The 22,816-nt window shown below is 43.6% G+C and overlaps 1 protein-coding gene across 2 annotated transcripts in view; it reads right to left on the bottom strand.

Annotated features, from left to right (window-relative positions):
• adcy8 (adenylate cyclase 8 (brain)) overlaps positions 1-22,816 on the bottom strand; it is a 285,380-nt gene that overhangs the window by 107,476 nt on the left and 155,088 nt on the right. For both annotated transcript variants that reach the window (XM_021612605.2, XM_021612604.2), the window contains exon 3: positions 16,943-17,073. In XM_021612605.2, coding sequence (XP_021468280.2) covers positions 16,943-17,073 — 131 coding nt within the window. The remainder of the gene's footprint in view (positions 1-16,942; positions 17,074-22,816) is intronic.

The raw sequence follows: 22,816 nt of genomic DNA, 5'->3' as shown, positions 1-22,816 counted from the left end.
AGTAATCCTAATACTTTGGCCTGTGGTAAAGAAATAATGAATGTATTTACGAGTTTGAATGTCGTGTATCTCTGTTGGAACCAGGCCTTCGTGAAAAGGGCCGTTGGGCCTTCTCTCAAATTGTCCACAAGAGGTCACAATGTCCTTCTTCTTAGTTGTCCATGGCTTCAATGCCTTGTCCTGTTGTCTTAAGAAGGACTAACAGGATGGTGTTTACTTTCACCCATTCTGGAAGAGTGGTCCTCTGAAGACATCTAATCAGCCATGTTGATGATCCCCAGTAGGGTGATGAGAGCAGTCAATGACAATTTAAAGAGAGTAACAAGATGGTCCTATGTACTTTTTTAGATACTGTACTTAGAATAGCTACTCAGCCGTGACATCGATTGTTAGAGAGGCTACTTTGTCATCCTCACCTCGTGTTGATTTTCAGGGTCATAACCAATCGAGATCTAAGCTGCAGCTTGAGTCCTTCTGGTCTGATATGTTCATTCTCAACTCATCCTTTATATACTCTGGTAAAAAGGGATGTTTCCATTATGCTGACACGCTATCTGCGGTCCCTCGGGCATGGCTACTTACTGGGGAAAGTATCATCAAAACGTGCTTTTAGTTTTCTATCTTAGCTAGGGGGCACTATTTTTATGTTTGGAAAAATAACGTTCCCAAAGTATACGGCCTATTTCTCATGACCAGATGCTAGAATATGCATATAATTGACAGATTAGTATAGAAAACACTCTAAAGTTTCCAAAACTGTAAAAATGTTGTCTGTGGGTATAACAGAACTGATATTGCAGGTGAAAGCCTGACGATTATCCAATTAGGAAGAGCCTCTTATTTTGAAATGTCTGTGTTCCTATGCGTGCCTATCCTCTATTTAAAGGGATATCAACCAGATTCCTTTTTCTGTGGCTTCCCTAAGGTGTCAACAGTCTTTAGACATAGTTTCAGGCTTTTATTTTGAAAAATTAGCGTGAAGGATCACATTGCGTAAGTGGAGAGGTGGGGGCTCTCAGAGTGAGTTGGTGCGCAATTGAGTAAACCGGCCATTGCTCCTCCCGCTGTTATGGAACAAGCTACACACTCGGTTGATATATTATCAAATATATATTTTAAAAACTACCCGAGGAATGATTATAAAAAACTTTTGACATGTTTCTGTGGACATTAGGAAGACTATTTGGAATTTCCGTCTGCGCTGTCGTGACCGCTCTTTCCTGTGGATTTCTGAACATAACGCGACAAACAAGCGTCGGTATTTTGGATATAAAAATAATCTTTATGGAACAAAAGGAACATTTGCTGTGTAACTGGGAGTCTCGTGAGTGAAAATAATTAATTTGATTGCTTTTCTGATTTTTGTGACCAAGCTTCCTGATGCTAAGTGTACATAATGTTATGCTAGGATTGCTTTCGCTGTAAAGCATAATTTCAAAATCTAAGACGACAGGGTGATTAACAAAAGGCTGTGTTTCAAAATATTGCACTTGTGATTTCATGAATATGAATATTTTCTAGTAATATTATTTGACTGTTGCGCTATGCTATTCAGCAGTTGCAGATGGAAAATATCCCGCTATAGGGATTGGTAGCGTCAAGAAGTTTTAAGATAAGTATTCTCCTCATCTTTGACATTTCCTACACAACATAAAGGATAAAAACCTGACATATACAGTGTGTATGCTGTTCAAGTTACAATATTTTATACCATCACAAAATCAACATTACTTTTCCATAGATCATTCCCCACATCCGGATGCTAGAAATATTGTCCCAGTTTTCACTTTTGGGGCAGCAAAATGTCTCTGTAACTAAGAGACAATCCAATCACCACTACTAAAGAGCAGAAAAAGTCCTCTGCTGCATACAATTTATGACCGGGCGTGAGGTGTCACAAAACACCCCACATCAATCCCTCCTCCCCTCTGTGGGTGAAAGGGATCTGGTAAACGATGATCCATTGTAACCGGATCTTCGAATCCTCACAGGAGAGTCATGACAAATTTATAGTGTACGCTTGACAAAAAAAATTTAATAAAAGAGTCATATTCTTCCTGGGGGTGTATCTAAACAGGTTCTAATAAGATGAAATGTTGCTAAAATGCTGTCACTTCCACTTAAAATCATTTGACAAATGCAGGGCCCAGAGCATTTAAGATTCACACAGAGACATGGTCCAAAACTATAAGGAAATAATTTTCTTCCCTTTAGTGTCAAATTTGTAATTGATACACACGCAACAATGTTCTACTCATACCGTGACATAACCTGGTGATATTAGGGTGGTTGGTTAATCAAAACTCTATTTGTATAACTGTTTTTCTGGATATGAGCAGAAGGCACAATGTTCAAAATCTTACCATTTATTATTATTGTTTATATTAGAGTTTAGGCAATGAAATTCTGCAGTTCTCCAAAATATGTCCTTGTTTAATGGCGTAAATTGTGAGTGATAGTTTGAAGTTTTGATGTTAAATGCAGAATAATACTGAAATGCCAATCTTGCACGCTCCCAACACAACAATGCAGTAACCAATATCAATGTAACATTAAAAAATAAGATAAGGTAGAGCAAAAACGAGAAATAAAATTAAGAAATAAGTACATGAGAAAGTAAGAGTAGTTCAGTTCCAATACCATATTTACAATGTGCAGGCATCCCGGAATGATAGAATTAGATAAAGTACTCACACCCATTGACTTTTTTCACATTTTGTTTTGTTACAGGGTTGCAATTTTTCCGGAAATGTTCCATGGGAAATTGGTAATTTTGCTTAAATTTGTTCAAAAAGTTAGCTTATAACAGTGAATCTTTTTTTGTGGGATTCACATATGGCAATTCTAGGTCTTGTGGCATATTTTGGTTAAACTATCGCCAATTCAATGGAATTGCAACCCTCTGCATGCACAGTGCATTCTTCCATCACATGTACAGCTGATTCTCAAGATCTTGCACACTAATGAGATGCTATTGATCCCACACTACTAAACTGTCTGAGCCAAGGACTACAACACTGGGTGGGGTGAATATATTTTATATGACATACATGATTTTTTTTGTTAACAAGATAATAGTTGCCTACAACAAAGTGTTTAAATCATTTTTAACTTATTAACCATTTATGCTAGTTAGTTTTTGCTACCATGTGGGTTTTAGCTTGCTTGAGCCTGCTAACTGAGGAGTGTGAATTCACCTGTTTCCATACATGTTTCGTTTAAAAAAAAAAGATCTTACAAAGGGGTTGTTTAATCTAACTGCTTAACTATTTATCTGTACATGGAGTTGTATTTGTTTGTTTTTTACAAAACAAATTCGAATCTTTACAGGAAAATGCCACGGGCACTATCTGATGTGTGGAGATATTTTACTGCAACTAATGTAAAAGGAAAAGCTGTGTACATTTGCAAATACCGTGCCGAATCATATGTGAAGAATGAAACAAAGATGCAGAATAATCTGGCCAAGTGCCAGATGACAAAAGTCCCTCTGCTTCTATTCGAGTTGAAAATGATGAATCAGACACCTTATCGATAGTAACAGCTCATGGTCCTCCTGGAATCAGCTTTTTTTTACTCAATGGACGAACGTAGTCAGAGAAATGGTTCACCTCTGATGCTCACATGCAATGTGTAATGGAAGAGATTTCTGAGTGTTCTTCACCCAGCATACACCCCTCCAACCAGAGACATGTTTTATTTACTCATTTGCTGGAGTTCAACAGAGTTCAAGTGAAGGTCAAGCAAATCGTAGAGAAAGCAGACTGTATTGCAATCATCTCTGATGGGTGGTCGAATATTCGTGGGCAAGGAATAATTAACCACATCATCTCCATCCCTCAACCAGTATTCTACAAGAGCACAGACACAAGGGACAACAGACACACCAGTCTCTACATTGCAGATGAGCTGAAGGCAGTCATCAATGACCTTGGACCAGAGAAGGTATTTGCACTGGTGACAGACAATGCTGCAAACATGAAGGCTGCTTGGTCTAAAGTGGAGGAGTCCTACCCTCACATCACACCCATTGGCTGTGCTGCTCATGCATTGGATCTACTCCTCAAGGACATCATGGCACTGAAAACAATGGATACACTCTACAAGAGAGCCAAGGAAATGGTTCGGTATGTGAAGGGTCATCAAGTCATAGCAGAAATCTACCTCACCAAGCAAAGTGAGAAGAATAAGAGCATAACATTGAAGCTGCCCAGCAACACTCGTTGGGGTGGTGTTGTCATCATGTTTGACAGTTTCATGGAGGGGAATGAGTCTCTCCAAGAAATGGCCATATCACAGTCTGCCGATATGGACAGCCCCATCAAGATCATTGATGATGATGTATTTCGGGAGAGAGTGGTAAGCAGCCTGAAACTCCTGAAACCTATAGCAGTAGCCATTGCACGGATTGAGGGAGACAATGCCATCCTGTCTGATGTTCAGACCCTGCTTGCAGATGTAAGAAATCCGTACTGCCTTGCCCACTTCACCGCTGCTCCAAGCAGAGGAACCCGCAGTTCTGAAATACATCAAAAAGCATGAAGACTTCTGCCTGAAGCCCATACATGCCGCAGCGTACATTTTGGACCCCAAGTATGCTGGCAAGAGCATCCTATCTGGAGCAGAGATCAACAAGGCCTATGGTGTCATCACTATCGTGTCTCGCCACCTTTGCCTGGATAAGGGCAAGGTTGTGAGCAGTCTGGCGATGTACGCTTCCAAGCAAGGGCTTTGGGATGGAGATGCAATATGGCAGCTGTGCCAAGATATCTGATCAGCCACCTGGTGGAAGGGACTTTGTCGATCTGAGGCTCTTGCCCTTGTTGCCTCCACCATTCCCCAAATCCCACCAAAATCATCCCGCCTCAGAGCGCAACTGGTCCTTGTTTGGAAACACACATAATTTTACAGATGTATGTTGAAAACGTTTTTGGGAGATGCGATGGATCATTGGGGATCATTCAATATTCCCTTTCTTTTGTTGTTCAGTGAAATCATCCCATGTGAAGAGTCTTCTCATTTAATTAAAGTTTGATTTGTAACTAAATTGTTTGTTTTATTCATTTGCAATTATGTCTACTTATGATAAGGTAACAGGTTTCTGTCTCCATATGATATGGTAAAGATATCCAATGCAAAAAAAAAACAGCTACATTTAAATGGTATTAATATTAATTTGCATATATTTCCATTAATTCCCATATATTCCCGTTAATTCCCACGGGAAGTTTCCACCTCTGAATATTCCCCAAAATGTGCAACCATAGGTACAGCCTGTATTTAGAATGGATTAAATTCAGATTTTTTGGTCACTGACCTACAAATTGTAATTTTTGGGACAAATCCAATACAACACATTACTGAGTACCACTCCATATTTTCAAGCATAGTGGTGGCTGCATAATGGTATGGGTATATGCTTATACTCTTGTAAACTGGGGAGTTTTTCAGGATAAAAAACAACTGAATGGCGCTAAGCACAGGCAAAATCCTATCGGATAACCTGTTTGTCTGCTTTCCACCAGACACTGGGATATTAATTCACATTTCAGCAGGACAATAACCTAAATTGAGTTGCTTACCAAGAAGACAGTGAATGTTCCTGAGTGACCGAATTACAGTTTTGATTTAAATTAAAAATCTATGGCATGGCTTGAAAATGGTTGTCTAGCAATGATCAACAACCAATTTGACAGACCTTGAAGAGTTCTGAAAATAATCATGGGCAAATATTGTACAATCCAGGTTTGCAAAGCTCATACAGAGTTACCCTGAAAGAGGTAACTTTAACATGTATTTCTATATAAATGAGATATTTATGTATTTCATTTTCAATACAATTGCAAGCATTTCTAAAAACATGTTTTCACTTTGTCATTATGGGGTATTGTGTGTAGATGGGTGAGAGAAAAACATATTTAATCCATTTTGAATTCAGCCTTTAACACAACAGAATGTGGAATAAGTCAAGGGGTTTGAATACTTTCTGAAGGAACTGTTTGTACAGTATAAGGGTACGGTGACTAAGCATCAGGATATAAATTCAGCAAAAAAATAAATGTCCCTTTATCAGGACCCTGTCATTCAAAGATAATTCGTTAAAATCCAAATAACTTCACATATCTTCATTGTAAAGGGTTTAAACACTGTTTCACATGCTTGTTCCATGAACCATAAACAAATAATGAACATGCACCTGTGGAACTGTCAGGTGCGTGAATGAGGACCCAAAAGCGAATTAACAAAACAGAGTTTCTTTAATGATGAAACACACGTAGGCTCAGATGGACAGGCAGATTCCGACAGGACAGGACAAGGTTGCAGCAAACACGACGATAGTCTGGTTCAGGCATGAGAAACACAAACAAGAATCCGACAAAGACAGAAACAAAAACAGAGAGAGATATAGAGGACTAATCAGAGGGAAAAAGGGAACAGGTGGGAAAAGGGGTGACGAGGTAGTTAGGAGGAGACAAGGAACAGCTGGGGGAAAGAGGGGGAGAAAAGGTAACCTAATAACGACCAGCAGAGGGAGACAGGGTGAAGGGAAAGGACAGAAACAAGACACAACATGACAATACATGACAGTACCCCCCCCACTCACCGAGCGCCTCCTGGCGCACTCGAGGAGGAAACCTGGCGGCAACGGAGGAAATCATCGATCAGCGCACGGTCCAGCACGTCCCGAGAGGGAACCCAACTCCTCTCCTCAGGACCGTACCCCTCCCAATCTACTAGGTACTGATGACCACGGCCCCGAGGACGCATGTCCAAAATCCTACGGACCCTGTAGATGGGTGCGCCCTCGACAAGGATGGGGGGGGGGGGGGGGGGAAGACGAGCGGGGGCGCGAAGAACGGGCTTGACACAGGAGACATGGAAGACCGGGTGGACGCGACGAAGATATCGCGGAAGAAGAAGTCGAACTGCGACAGGATTAATGATCTGAGAAATACGGAACGGACCAATGAACCGCGGGGTCAACTTGCGAGAAGCGGTCTTAAGGGGAAGGTTCTGAGTGGAGAGCCAAACTCTCTGACCGCGACAATATCTAGGACTCTTAGTTCTACGCTTATTAGCAGCCCTCACAGTCTGCGCCCTATAACGGCAAAGTGCAGACCTGACCCTCTTCCAGGTGCGCTCGCAACGTTGGACAAAAGCCTGAGCGGAGGGGACGCTGGACTCGGCGAACTGAGATGAGAACAGCGGAGGCTGGTACCCGAGGCTACTCTGAAAAGGAGATAGCCCGGTCGCAGACGAAGGAAGCGAGTTGTGGGCGTATTCTGCCCAGGGGAGCTATTCTGACCAAGACGCAGGGTTGCGAAAAGAAAGACTGCGTAAGATGCGACCAATAGTCTGATTGGCCCGTTCTGCTTGACCGTTAGACTGGGGGTGAAAGCCGGAAGAGAGACTGACGGAAGCCCCAATCAAACGGCAAAACTCCCTCCAAAATTGAGACGTGAATTGCGGACCTCTGTCCGAAACGACGTCTGACGGAAGGCCATGAATTCTGAAAACATTCTCGATGATGATTTGTGCCGTCTCTTTAGCAGAAGGAAGCTTAGCAAGGGGAATAAAATGAGCCGCCTTAGAGAACCTGTCGACAACCGTAAGAATAACAGTCTTCCCCGCTGACGAAGGCAGTCCGGTGACAAAATCTAAGGCGATGTGAGACCACGGTCGAGAGGGAATGGGAAGCGGCCTGAGACGGCCGGCAGGAGGGGAGTTACCGGACTTAGTCTGCGCGCAGACCGAACAAGCAGCCACGAAGCGACGCGTGTCATGCTCCCGGGTGGGCCACCAAAAGCGCTGGCGAATGGAAGCAAGCGTACCCCGAACGCCAGGGTGGCCGGCTAACTTGGCAGAGTGAGCCCACTGAAGAACGGCCAGACGAGTAGGAACGGGAACGAAAAGAAGGTTCCTGGGACAAGCGCGCGGCGACGGAGTTTGAGAAAAATACGCGCAAGGGTGGACCTTGTCGTCAGAGAAGGAGCGCTGAGAAAGAATGGCTCCCACGCCCACCTCTGACGCGTCAACCTCGACAATGAACTGTCTAGAGACGTCAGGTGTAACAAGGATAGGTGCGGATGTAAAACGATTCTTGAGGAGATCAAAAGCTCCCTGGGCGGAAACGGACCACTTAAAGCACGTCTTGACAGAAGTAAGGGCTGTGAGGGGGGCTGCCACCTGACCGAAATTACGGATGAAACGACGATAGAAATTCGCGAAGCCGAGAAAGCGCTGCAACTCGACGCGTGACTTAGGGACGGGCCAATCAATGACAGCTTGGACCTTAGCGGGATCCATCTTAATGCCTTCAGCGGAAATAACAGAACCGAGAAATGTGACGGAGGAGGCATGAAAAGTGCACTTCTCAGCCTTCACAAAAAGACAATTCTCTAAAAGGCGCTGGAGGACACGTCGAACGTGCTGAACATGAATCTGGAGTGACGGTGAAAAAATCAGGATATCGTCAAGGTAAACGAAAACAAAGATGTTCAGCATGTCTCTCAGGACATCATTGACTAATGCCTGAAAGACAGCTGGAGCGTTAGCGAGGCCGAAAGGAAGAACCCGGTATTCAAAGTGCCCTAACGGAGTGTTAAACGCCGTCTTCCACTCGTCCCCCTCCCTGATGCGCACGAGATGGTAAGCGTTACGAAGGTCCAACTTAGTGAAAAACCTGGCTCCCTGCAGGATCTCGAAGGCTGAAGACATAAGAGGAAGCGGATAACGATTCTTCACTGTTATGTCATTCAGCCCTCGATAATCTATGCAGGGGCGCAGGGACCCGTCCTTCTTCTTAACAAAAAAAAACCCCGCTCCGGCGGGAGAGGAGGAGGGGACTATGGTACCGGCGGCAAGAGCTACAGACAAATAATCTTCGAGAGCCTTACGTTCGGGAGCCGACAGAGAGTATAGTCTACCCCGGGGGGGAGTGGTTCCCGGAAGGAGATCAATACTACAATCATACGACCGGTGTGGAGGAAGAGAGGTGGCCCTGGACCGACTGAATACCGTGCGCAGATCGTGATATTCCTCCGGCACCCCTGTCAAATCACCAGGCTCCTCCTGTGAAGAAGAGACAGAGGAAACAGGAGGGATAGCAGACATTAAACATTTCACATGACAAGAGACGTTCCAGGAGAGGATAGAATTACTAGACCAATTAATGGAAGGATTATGACAAACTAGCCAGGGATGGCCCAAAACAACAGGTGTAAAAGGTGAACGAAAAATTAAAAAAGAAATGGTTTCGCTATGATTACCAGAAACAGTGAGGGTTAAAGGTAGCGTCTCACGCTGAATCCTGGGGAGAGGACTACCATCCAGGGCGAACAAGGCCGTGGACTCCCTTAACTGTCTGAGAGGAATGTCATGTTCCCGAGCCCAGGTCTCGTCCATAAAACAGCCCTCCGCCCCAGAGTCTATTAAGGCACTGCAGGAAGCTGACGAACCGGTCCAGCGTAGATGGACCGACAAGGTAGTGCAGGATCTTGAAGGAGAGACAGGAGTAGTAGCGCTCACCAGTAGCCCTCCGCTTACTGATGAGCTCTGGCTTTTACTGGACATGAAGTGACAAAATGACCAGCAGAACCGCAATAGAGACAGAGGCGGTTGGTGATTCTCCGTTCCCTCTCCTTAGTCGAGATGCGGATACCTCCCAGCTGCATAGGCTCAGCACCCGAGCCGGCAGAGGAAGATGGTAGTGATGCGGAGAGGGGGGCAACGGAGAACGCGAGCTCCTTTCCACGAGCTCGGTGACGAAGATCAACCCGTCGCTCAATGCGAATAGCGAGTTCAATCAAGGAATCCACGCTGGAAGGAACCTCCCGGGAGAGAATCTCATCCTTTACCTCTGCGCGGAGACCCTCCAGAAAACGAGCGAGCAAAGCCGGCTCGTTCCAGCCACTGGAGGCAGCAAGAGTGCGAAACTCAATAGAGTAGTCTGTTATGGATCGATTACCTTGACATAGGGAAGACAGGGCCCTGGAAGCCTCCTCCCCAAAAACAGATCGATCAAAAACCCGTATCATCTCCTCCTTAAAGTCCTGATACTGGTTAGTACACTCAGCCCTTGCCTCCCAGATTGCCGTGCCCCACTCACGAGCCCGTCCAGTAAGGAGAGATATGACGTAGGCGACACGAGCAGTGCTCCTGGAGTAAGTGTTGGGCTGGAGAGAAAACACAATATCACACTGGGTGAGGAACGAGCGGCATTCAGTGGGCTCCCCAGAGTAACACGGCGGGTTATTGATTCTGGGCTCCGGAGATTCGAAAGCCCTGGAAGTGGCCGGTGGATCGAGGCGGAGATGGTGAACCTGTTCTGTGAGGTTGGAGACTTGGGTGGCCAGGGTCTCAACGGCATGTCGAGCAGCAGACAATTCCTGCTCGTGTCTGCCTAGCATCGCTCCCTGGATCTCGACGGCTGAGTGGAGAGGATCCGAAGTCGCTGGGTCCATTCTTGGTCGGATTCTTCTGTCAGGTGCGTGAATGAGGACCCAAAAGCGAATTAACAAAACAGAGTTTCTTTAATGATGACACACACGTAGGCTCAGATGGACAGGCAGATTCCGACAGGACAGGACAAGGTTGCAGCAAACACGACGATAGTCTGGTTCAGGCATGAGAAACACAAACAAGAATCCGACAAAGACAGAAACAAAAACAGAGAGAGATATAGAGGACTAATCAGAGGGAAAAAGGGAACAGGTGGGAAAAGGGGTGACGAGGTAGTTAGGAGGAGACAAGGAACAGCTGGGGGAAAGAGGGGGAGAAAAGGTAACCTAATAACGACCAGCAGAGGGAGACAGGGTGAAGGGAAAGGACAGAAACAAGACACAACATGACAATACATGACAGGAACGGTCATTAAGACACTAACAGCTTACAGACGGTAGGCAATTAAGGTCACAGTTATGAAAACTTAGGACACTAAAGTGGCCTTTCTTCTGACTCATCTGCGTGAACATGCCGGAGGCATGAGGACTGCAGATGTGGAAATAAATTGCAATGTCTGTACTGTGAGACAGCGCTACAGGGAGACAGGACGGACAGCTGATAGTCCTCGCAGTGGCAAACCATGTGTAACAACACCTGCACAGGGATGGGTACATCCGAACATCACACTAGAGAGACAGGTACAGGATGGCAACAGCAACGGCCCGAGTTTACACCAGGAACGCTCAGACTGTCCACAATAGGCTTAGAGAGGCTGGACTGTTGTAAGGCAGGTCCTCACCAGACATCACCGGCAACAACATCGCCTGTGGGCACAAACACACCGTCGCTAGACCCGACAGGACTGGCAAAAAGTGCTCTTCACTGATGAGTCGTGGTTTTGTCTCACCAGGGGTGATGGTCAGATTTGTGTTTATCGTCGAAGGAATGAGTGTTACACCGAGGCCTGTACTTTGGAGCGGGGTGGATTTGAAGGTGGAGTGTCCGTCATGGTCTGGAGTGGTGTGTCACAGCATCATCAGACTGAGCTTGTTGTCATTGCAGGCCATCTCAACTCTGTGCGTTACAGGGAATACATCCTCCTCCCTCATGTGGTACCCTTCCTGCAGGCTTATCCTGACATGACCCTCCAGCATGACAATGCCACCAGCCATACTGCTCGTTCTGTGTGTGATTTCCTGCAAGACAGGAATGTCAGTGTTCTGCCATGGCCAGCAAAGAGCCCGGATCTCAATCCCATTGAGCACATCTGGGACCTGTTGGATCAGAGGGTTGAAGGCTATGGCCATTCCCCCCCAGAAATGTCCGGGAAATTGCAGGTGCCTTGGTGGAAGAGTTGGGTAACATCTCACAGCAAGAACTGGCAAATCTGGTGCAGTCCATGAGGAGGAGATGCACTGCAGTACTTAATGCAGCTGGTGGCCACACCAGATACTGACTGTTACTTTTGATTTTGACCCCCCCTTTGTTCAGGGACACATTAATCAATTTCTGTTAGTCACATGTCTGTGGAACTTGTTCAGTTTATGTCTCTGTTGTTATGTTCATACACATATTTACACGTTAAGTTTGTTGAAAATAAACGCAGTTGACAGTGAGAGGACATTTTTCTTTTTTCTGAGTTTTTGATAAACAGAGTAGCAGCAGCATAAATTATGACTGTATGTGTGCATGTGTGTGGAGTCAGTATAAATGTGTGTGCATGTTTTTCTGTGTCAGTGTGTGTGAGTGAGAGAGAGAGTAGAGTCATGTGCGTGTGCATAGACACAGTAAAACAATAATGTACAAGAGTCTACTCAGATAGTCCATGTAGCTATTAAACAGTTTTATGGCTTGGGGATAGAATCTGTTCAGGAAACTGTTGGTGTCAGACTTGATGTGAGGAAGCAGAGAGAACAGTCTATGGGTGGCTAGAGGCTTTCCTTTCACACCGCCTGATATAGTTCCTGGATGTCAGGGAGCTCGGCCCCAGTGATGTACTGGGCTGTTAGTATCACCCTCCATAGTGCCATGCGATCGAGGACAGTGCTGTTGCCATACCAAGCAGTGATGCAGACAGTCAAAATGGTCTCAATAGTGCATCTGTATAACTTTTTGAGGATTTGAGGGCCCATACCAAACCTTTTCAGCCTCCTGAGGGGGAAAAGGCACTGTCGCTGATCTCCTCCCTGTAGGCTGTCTCATCGTCGCCGGTGATCAGGCCTACCACCGCTGTGCTGTCAGCAAATTTGATGATGGTGTCGGAGCTGTGCGTGGCCACGCAGTCTTGGGTGAACAAGGAGTACAGGAGGAGACTAAGCACACACCCCTGTGTGGCCCCTGTGTTGAGTGTCAGCGGGGCGGAGGAGATGTTGTCCTAACCTCACCTAATCGGCTTGTCATGAATTCCAGGATCCAGTTGCAGAAGGAGGAGTTCAGTGCCAGGATTCTAAGCTTGGTGACGATGGTGTTGAATGCTGAGCTGTAGTCAATTAACATAATTCTCACCAAGTATTCCTCTTATCTAGGTGGGTGCAATTAAAATTGCGTTGTCTATGGATCTCTTGGGGCAGTTTTACAAAATAAAGAATGAGTTCTTGGGAACAGGAATGATGGAAGTAATCTTAAAACACTTGGGGATTACAGACTAGGACAAAGACAGTTTGAAAATTATCGTGAATATGCCTGCCATCTGATATGCGCATGCTCTGAGAATGCACCATGGAATATCGTCCAGCCCAACACCATGTTGATCTCGGAGAGCGAAATCACCCAGTCCTCTGGGTCGTTTAGGTCCCTCATGCATGGTACGGTGTTGTTATTATCGAAGTGTGCAGAATATGCATTGAGTTCGTCTAGAGGAGATGCATTGTTGGGCAATGCGGGGGCGTCGTAATAACAAATGTGAATGAAATTCATGTGGAAGAAATTAAGTTTGATCCAAATAGGCCTCTTGTCTGATATTCAATTGTCATCACAGTCCTACACTTTCAGGATGAACAACGGCTGTCCTAGTCTACAGTTGAAGTTGGAAGTTTTTCATCCATTCCACAAATTTCTTGTTCACAAACTATAGGCTTGGCAAGTCAGTTAAGACATCTACTTTGTGCATGACACAAGTAATTTTCCAACAATTGTTTACAGACAGATTATTTCACTGTGTCAGAAGTTTACATACACTAAGTTAACAGTGCCTTTAAACAGCTTGGAAAATTTAGAAGCTTCTGATAGGCTAATAGACATAATTTGATTCAATTGGAGGTGTACCTGTGGATGTATTTCAAGGCCTACCTTCAAACTCAGTGCCTCTTTGCTTGACATCATGGGAAAATCAAAAGAAATCATCCAAGACCTCAGAAAAATAATTGTAGACCTCCACAAGTCTGGTTCATCCTTGGGAGCAATTTCCAAATGCCTGAAGGTACCACGTTCATCTGTACACACCATGGGACCACGCAGCCATCATACCGCTCAAGAAGGAGATGCGTTCTGTCTCCTAGAGATGAACATACTGTGGTGCGAAAAGTTCAAACCAATCCCAAAACAACAGCAAAGGGCCTTGTGAAGATGCTGGAGGAAAAAGGTACAAAAGTATCTATATCCACATTAAAACGAGTCCTAAATCGACATAACCTGACAGGCCGCTCAGCAAGGAAGAAGCCACTGCTCCAAAACCGCCACAAAGAAGCCAGACTACGGTTTGCAACTGCACATGGGGACAAAGATCGTAATTTTGGGAGAAATGTCCCCTAGTCTGGTGAAACAAAAATATAACTGTTTGGCCATATTGACCATCGTTATGTTTGGAGGAAAGAGGGGAGTTTTGCAAGCCGAAGAACATCATCCCAACCGTGAAGCATTGGAGTGGTAGCATCATATTGTGCGGCGCTTTGCTGCAGGAGGGACTGGTGCACTTCACAAAATAGATGGCATCATGATGATGGAAAATTGAAGCAACATCTCAAGACATCAGTCAGGAAGTTAAAGCTTGGTCGCAAATGGGTCTTTCAAATGGACAATGACCCCAAGCATACAGTATGTTTTGACCATGACAGTTTACAAACCAGAGTTACTCCAGCAGTTTAGTATTGCTCAATTTCCACATTATTTCTTTCAGGGTTTAGTGAAAGATTTTTCCCAAAAACAATGCATTTCGTTTTTGAAATATTTAGTACTAATTTATTCCTTGTCACCCACTCTGAAACTAACTACAACTCTTTGTTAAATGTTGCAGGCATTTCAATTGCTGTAGTAGCTGACATGTATAGTGTTGAGTCATCCTCATACATAGACACACTGGCGTTACTCAAGGCCAGTGGCATGTCATCAGTAAGGGGCCTAGACAGCTGCCATGGGGAATTCCTAATTCTACCGGGTCAATTCTACCCTGTGGGCCCTGGTCAAAAGTAGTGCACTACATAGGGTATAAGGGTGCCATTTGGGATATACAGTTGAAGTCGGAAGTTTTACATACTCCTTAGCCAAATACATTTTTCCGAAGTTTACATATATTCAACTAGTATTTGCATTGCCTTTAAATTGTTTAACTTGTGTCAAATGTTTTGGGTAGCCTTCCACAAGCTTTCCACAATAAGTTGGGTGAATTTTGGCCCATTCCTCCTGACAGAGCTTGCGTAACTGAGTCAGGTTTGTAGGCCTCCTTGCTCGCACACACTTTTTCAGTTCTGCCCACACATTTTCTGTATGATTGAGGTCAAGGCCTTGTGATGACCACTCCAATACCTTAACTTTGTTGTCCTTAAGCCATTTTTCCACAACTTTGGAAGGACAGTATTGATACAACAGTAGCTAAGATGGTGAGAAGTATGTCCATAATAAAGAGCTACGGTACCTTCTTAACACTATCAACAAGGCAGGTCCTACAGGCCCTAGTTTCTACCTTCTTAACACTATCAACAAGGCAGGTCTTACAGGCCCTTGTTTCTACCTTCTTAACACTATCAACAAGGCAGGTCTTACAGACCCTAGTTTCTACCTTCTTAACACTATCAACAAGGCAGGTCCTACAGGCCCTAGTTTCTACCTTCTTAACACTATCAACAAGGCAGGTCCTACAGGCCCTAGTTTCTACCTTCTTAACACTATCAACTAGGCAGGTCCTACAGGCCCTAGTTTCTACCTTCTTAACACTATCAACAAGGCAGGTCCTACAGGCCCTAGTTTCTACCTTCTTAACACTATCAAAAAGGCAGGTCCTGCAGGCCCTAGATTTGTCACACCTGGACTACTGTTTAGTCAAGTGGTCACGTACCACAAAAAGGGACTTAGGAAAATTGCAATTGGCTCAGAACAGGGCAGCACGGCTGGCCCTTTGATGTACACAGAGAGCTATTTTTAACTACTGGCACACAAATCAGACACCCATGCCAAAAGAGGTCTCTTCACCGTCCCCAAGTCCAGAACAAACTATGGGAGGCACACAGTACTACATAGATCCATGACGGCATGGAACTCTATTCACCGGGGGCAAACTACCTGCCCTCCAGGACACCTACACCACCCGATGTCACAGGAAGGCCATAAAAATCATCAAGGACATCAACCACCCGAGCCACTGCCTGTTCACCCCGCTATCATCCAGAAGGCGAGGTCAGTACAGGTGCATCAAAGCTGGGACCGAGAGACTGAAAAACAGCTTCTATCTCAAGGCCATCAGACTGTTAAACAGCCACCACTAACACTGAGTGGCTGCTGCCAACACACTGACACTGACTCAACTCCAGCCACTTTAATAATGGGAATTGATGGGAAATGATGTAAATATATCACTAGCCACTTTAAACAATGCTACCTTATATAAATGTTACTTACCCTACATTATTCATCTCATATGCATACGTATATACTGTACTCTATATCATCGACGGTATCCTTATGTAATACATGTATCACTAGCCACTTTATACTATACTATGCCACTTTGTTTACATACTCATCTCATTTGTACATACTGTACCCGATACCATCTACTGTATCTTGCCTATGCTGCTCTGTACCATCACTCATTCATATATCCTTATGTACATATTCTTTATCCCCTTACACTGTGTACAAGACAGTAGTTTTGGAATTGTTAGTTAGATTACTTGTTATTACTGCATTGTCGGAACTAGAAGCACAAGCATTTCGCTACACTCGCATTAACATCTGCTAACCATGTGTATGTGACAAATAAAATTTGATTTGATTTGATTTGATTTGACGGCATGGAACTCTATTCCACATCAAGTAACTGATGCAAGCAGTAAAATTGATTTTAAAAACAGATAAAAATACACCTTATGGAACCGCAGGGACTGTAAAGCAACACAAACATAGGCACAGACACATGCAAACACACACATACGATAACATACGCACTATACACACACGTACACATGGATTTTGTACTGTAGATATGTGGTAGTGGTGCAGCCCAAAACTGACCTATTCCCATAATGTTGAAAAGCACCAATTTAAGCCAGAATAGCCACAGCCTTACCTGACATTCTCATAGCGATGGATATAGATTCTGTGAAACTGGTGCTGGAGGTGCTCGTCATCCACATTTGTCATGTCGTTGATCATCTCCAATACCACAAACCGGGGTAAAACGGACAACACCAGCCTTTCCTGTAAAGAAAAGGAGCATCCTGGTAAATATTCGTAGCTTTTTGGGCATAACCGGGGGAGAAATGTAACTCAAAAAAAATTAAAACAACAGAGCTACAGATGCAGGGACTGACCATCCATGGTGTTAAAATTATAGTTTTAAGTTTTAGGCCATACAGTGTTTCAAACATTGGAGTAAAAAAAGGTTATATTTGGGGTTTAGATAGAGTACAAGAGTTGAACTACGATCATGCGGTATTTATAAGTTATATTCTTCAAGAATTAATGGGTGTATGTCATTAATTTATACGTTTTTAAAAAATGTAGCGATGGCTGATTTCCCTTTTAAAAAACAGCATCCGAATAAAAAATAAAATATCTAATAGCCACCCGCCTTATAAATGCCATAAGCATGTATGCATTTAAGTATGCTCTCATAAGAAACCATGGGCCTTTAATATATGTTTAAAAATACATGCATTATAAATGCATCATACATTTTTCATAATGTACTTTCATACAGGTGTGTGATGCATTATGATTAATGGATTTATAGTATTTATATGCAATTAAAAGAGACATTGAGCTTTTATGAATGCTTATAGCAAGTCTTATAACACTACGGCGTGATATATTTTCATATCACCTCCACCTTACCTGTCACCCTAGACCCGCTTCAATTTGCATACCACCCCAATAGATCCACAGACGATGCAACCGCCATCACACTGCCCTATCCCATCTGGACAAGAGGAATACCTATGTCAGAATGCTGTTCATTGACTACAGCTCAGCCTTCAACACCATAGTACCATAGCACCATAGTGAAGGTAAGAAACAACATCTCCACTTCGCTAACCCTCAACACTCGGGCCCCACAAGGGTGCGTGATCAGCCCCCTCCTGCACTCCCTGTTCACCCACAACTGCGTGGCTATCCACGCCTCCAACACAACAGTAGTAGGCCTGATTACCACCAATGATGAGACAGGGAGGAGGTGAGGGCCCTGGCGGAGTGGTGCCAGAAAAATAACCTCTCCGTCTTCATCAACAAAATGAAGTAGCTCATCGTGAACTTCAGGAAACAGCAGAGGGAACACAACCCTATCCACATCGACGGGACGGCAGTGGAGAAGGTGGAAAACTTCAAGTTCCTCGGCGCACACATCACTGACGATCTGGTGAAAAAGGCGCAACAGCGCCTCTTCAACCTAAAGTGGCTGAATACATTTGGCTTGGCCCCTAAGACCCTCAGAAACCTTTACAGATGCACAATTGAGAGCATCCTTCCTGGTATGGAAACTGCACAGCCTGTAACCACAGGGCTCTTCAGGGGGTGGTACGGTCTGCCCAATGTATCACCGGGGGCACACTGTCTGCCCCCCAGGACACCTACAGCAACCGATGTCATAGGAAGGCCAAAAATATCATCAAGCATATCAACTACCGGAGCCAACGCCTGTTCATCCCGCTATCATCCAAAAGGCGGGGTCAATACAGGTGTATCAAAGTTGGGACTGAGAGACTGAAAAACAGCTTCCATCTTAAGACCATCAGACTGTTAAATAGCCATCACTAGCTGGCTACCACCCGGCTAATCAACCCTGCACCTTAGAGGCTGCTGCCCTATATACATATACATGGAATCACTGGTCACTTTAATAATGTTTACATACTGCTTTTCTCATCTCATATGTATATACTGTATTCTATTCTACTGTATTTTAGTCAATGCCACTCCGACGTTGCTCATCCTAATATTTATATATTATTATTTTACTTTTATTGTTGTGAATTGTTAGATACTACTGCATTGTTGGAGCTAGGAACACTAGCATTTCGCTACACTCGCAATAACTGCTAAATATGTGTATGTGATTTTATTAAATTCGTAACGCAATATAAACGAATGCTTCTTAGAAAGCATAACCAAAAGCATTTCTCTGCTACAGACCTAAGAAAATTGCAACATAATAATGATTGTTATGAATTCCCTGCCTGTGACTATTATCAGCACCTCACAGCCCTGAGCTGAACCTGCCTCTTAAACTCTCTCTGACCTGTGTGACCTGGGCCCTGATAGGTTGCTAAGGGGAAAGTTGTTAGGGGGAAGGACACCTGACAGCTGTTCTGACTGTGTAAGCCAGTGTCTCTTCACTTGGACTTGTGGGATGGAGTGTGTACAAAAGTGAGTTGTTGTTATTGTGTGTTTACGATTTACTGTTCGTAATTAATGATAATTGCCTAGTTAAATAAAAAATTAAAAAATGTCTGCTTGTCTACCCTTGATCTATACAGTCCTTACCAGTGCTCTTGTATTGGATTCATGCTCATGCTATGCTAATTGTCTACAGCCTATTCATTACTGTTTATCTCCTGTATTACAGAACCACATCCTTCCCACATCTATTCCCTGTGGCAATACAGTTTTCTTGTGTGTAACTATGAGGTTGCCTTATTCCCCTCTTAACAGGGGAGGTGCGAGCGGGTCACAGATCAGTTCCAACAGAGTCACTCTCTTTCAATGCTTCTTTGTGCCGTTGCATCAATTCATTTACAACACAATATAAACGGGTCACCATTCTAAAAGCATGTGTATGCTACAGACCTTAGCAAATTGTGCTTCTTTTATGGCGTCATTTCCGTCTCTCACAATTCGAATGCATGTTGAGCACAGGTGGATCGAGTTAAGAGTTCAGATAAAAAGTCTTGAGGGTGCAGAGGATCATGTTGAGGAGCTGAGAGAGAGCAAAGAGCTCAGACAAAAAATGTTGCGTGCTACGAAAGTGGAATTGAGTGCAAGAAATGAAGTGTCGAGCACAGCATCTCCCTGTTCATGGTATACTTGCCTGCGCTCTCTCAAAATGCGTGCTTGCCTGCTTATTCCGGGAATATTCCAACCGAGTTTTCTGGAAAGTTACTGGATTTTTACAAAGCTAGTCCCAGGGGACGGAACTCTGTGCACGTTTTTCTTCCTTGCGAAAGTTAACAGATTTTTGCATCTACCTGGGACAGAAATCATCCACGTTTGTATTATAGAACAAAATCACTAAGTAAGAATGAGATGACAATTCTGCATGATATAGACAATAACATGTGTGGATCTACAGGTAATTGCAAAAGTAAAGGAAACACCAACATGAAGTGTCTTGATGGAGCCTTGGGTCACGATGAGCCAGAACAGCTTCAATGGTGCATAGATTCTAAAAGTGTCTGAACTCTATTGGAGGGATGTGACACCATCCGTACGTGAGAAATTCCATCCTTTGGTGTTTTGTTGATGGTGGTGGAAAGTGCTGTTCCAGAATTGCCCAATAAGTGTTACATTGGGTTGAGATCTGGTGACTGAGACGGCCATGGCATATGGTTTACATTGTGTTCATGTTCATCGAACCATTTAGGCACCCGTGCCCTGTGGATTGGGACATTGTCATCCTATGGGGGGGCATCCTATGGCCTGCCCAGCATTTTAATACATGACCCTAATCATGATGGGATGTTAAAACTTCTTTGGGATATGGGGCAGCATTTTTACTTTTGGATGAATAGCGTGCCCAGAGTAAACTGCCTCCTACTCAGTCCCAGATGCTAATATATGCATATTATCATTAGTATTGGATAGGAAACACTCTGAAGTTTCTAAAACTGTTTGAATGATGTCTGTGAGTATAACAGAACTCATATGGCAGGCAAAAACCTGAGAAAAAATCCAAACAGGAAGTGGGAAATCTGAGGTTTGTAGTTTTTGAACTCAGCCCCTATCGAATTCACAGTGGGATATGGGTTATTTTCCACTAGATGCCAACCGTCTTTAGAACGTTGTTTCAGGCTTCTCCTGTGAAGGGGGGCCGGATGAGAGCTGTTTGACTAAGGGGTCTGGCAGCAGCCTCGTTCTCAGTCACACGCATTTCACATGAGAGGTATCTCTCGTTCCATTGCTTTTCTACAGGCAATGGAATTCTCCGGTTGGAACATTATTGAACATTTATGATAAAAACATCCTAAAGATTGATTCTATACTTAGTTTGACAAGTTCCTTCGACTTGTAATATGACTTTTTGAACTTTTCGTCCGACTGGACCTAAACGCTCTTTTGGATTTGTTTAACAAACGCCCTAACAAAAGAAGCTATTTGGACATAAATGGACATAAATGATGGACATTATCGAACAAAACAAATATATATTGTGGAACTGCGATTCCTGGGAGTGCATTCTGATTAAGATCATAAAAGGTAAGTTAATATTTATAATGCTATTTATGACTACTGTTGACTGCGCAACATGGCGGCTGTTTTGGGCTCTGAGCGCCGTACTCAGATTATGCTTTTTCCGTAAAGTAAAAAAAAAATCTGACACAGCGGTTGCATTAAAGGAGAAGTGTATCTATATTTTAATGTATCATGCATGTATTTTCATCATCATTTATAATGACTATTTCTGTAAATTCATGTGGCTCTCTGCAATATCACTGCATGTTTTGGAACTACTGAACATAACACGCCAATGTAAAATATGATTTTTGGATATAAATATGAACTTTACTGAACAAAACATGAAGTCCTATAAGTGTCATCTGATGAAGATCATCAAAGGTTAGTGATTAATTTTATCTCTATTTGTGCTTTTTGTGACTCCTCTCTTTGGCTGGGTTTTTCTGTGAGTTGGTGGTGACCTAACATAATCGTTTGTGGAGCTTTCGCTGTAAAGCATTTTTTAAATCAGACACTGTGGCTGGATTAACGAGAATTGTATCTTTTAAAATGGTGCCTAATACTTGTATGTTTGTATTTGTCGCCCTGCAATTTCATTGGCTGTTGGCGAGGGGTTCCGCTACCGGAACAAGCGGAACCCCAGTCCTAGACAGGTTAATTGCTTAATTAACCACACCTGTGTAGAAGCACCTGCTTTCCCTAATTTACTCAAGTTTTTCCATTGTTATGGCAGTTACCTGTTTTTCTATCTAGGGCGGTAGGTAGCCTAGCAGCTAAGAGCATTGGGCCAGTAACCAAAAGTTCGCTTGGTCAAATCCCCAAACCGACCAGGTGAAAAATCTGATGTTCACTTGAGCAAAGCATTTAACCCTAATTGCTCCTGTAAGTCGCTCTGGATAAGAGCATCTGCTAAAATTCTGTCTGAGAATTATGTGCTTAAACCTTTAAAATATAACTAGCAAATATATTGTTTATTTTCTAGAAACCTATCATTAGCTATATTAATGTACTCAGCTGATGGTGTGAGTTAGTTAGCTAGCAAACTAGATTAGCTAGCTCTTCCCTAGGAGTTTCCAACCTAGCTAGCTAGCTACCTAATTTATGGACTTTTTAAAACCTTTCTAGATAATATAAAAATATACATTTTGCACTCGTATCTAGAGCTGGCTAATATAGCAAGCCAAATGATAGTACCGTAGCTAGGATGAATACAGTGTGTGACAGTAGCTATATGGTAGACATTTGCTAGATAATTGAGTGATGAAATCCAAAGGAAGGACATCACATCAGAAAACGGTTTAAAGCTGAACTGGAAATTACCGAGTGTACCATTACAGGTATCCACTGGCAAATCTTTAAATAATGAGATCATCAAAAACCTACTGAAATAGAATTAGGTGGAATTAGCTATCTAGCTCTTACCTGAGAAGAAGCGACTTCCTGGGAGTCCACCATGTTGCAAATGGCTAGGTACCAACCTGGGGATGTAAACATCAGGTTGTATGGGTCCTGCCTTCCATTTAGCTAGCCAATCAATGTCATTATAACACAA

The sequence above is a fragment of the Oncorhynchus mykiss genome, chromosome 8 (assembly GCF_013265735.2).
Source record: "Oncorhynchus mykiss isolate Arlee chromosome 8, USDA_OmykA_1.1, whole genome shotgun sequence".
Classification (NCBI taxonomy): Eukaryota; Metazoa; Chordata; class Actinopteri; order Salmoniformes; family Salmonidae; genus Oncorhynchus; species Oncorhynchus mykiss.
Note: the sequence above shows the minus strand (reverse complement) of the source record. Positions and strands in the feature narration are given on the sequence as shown.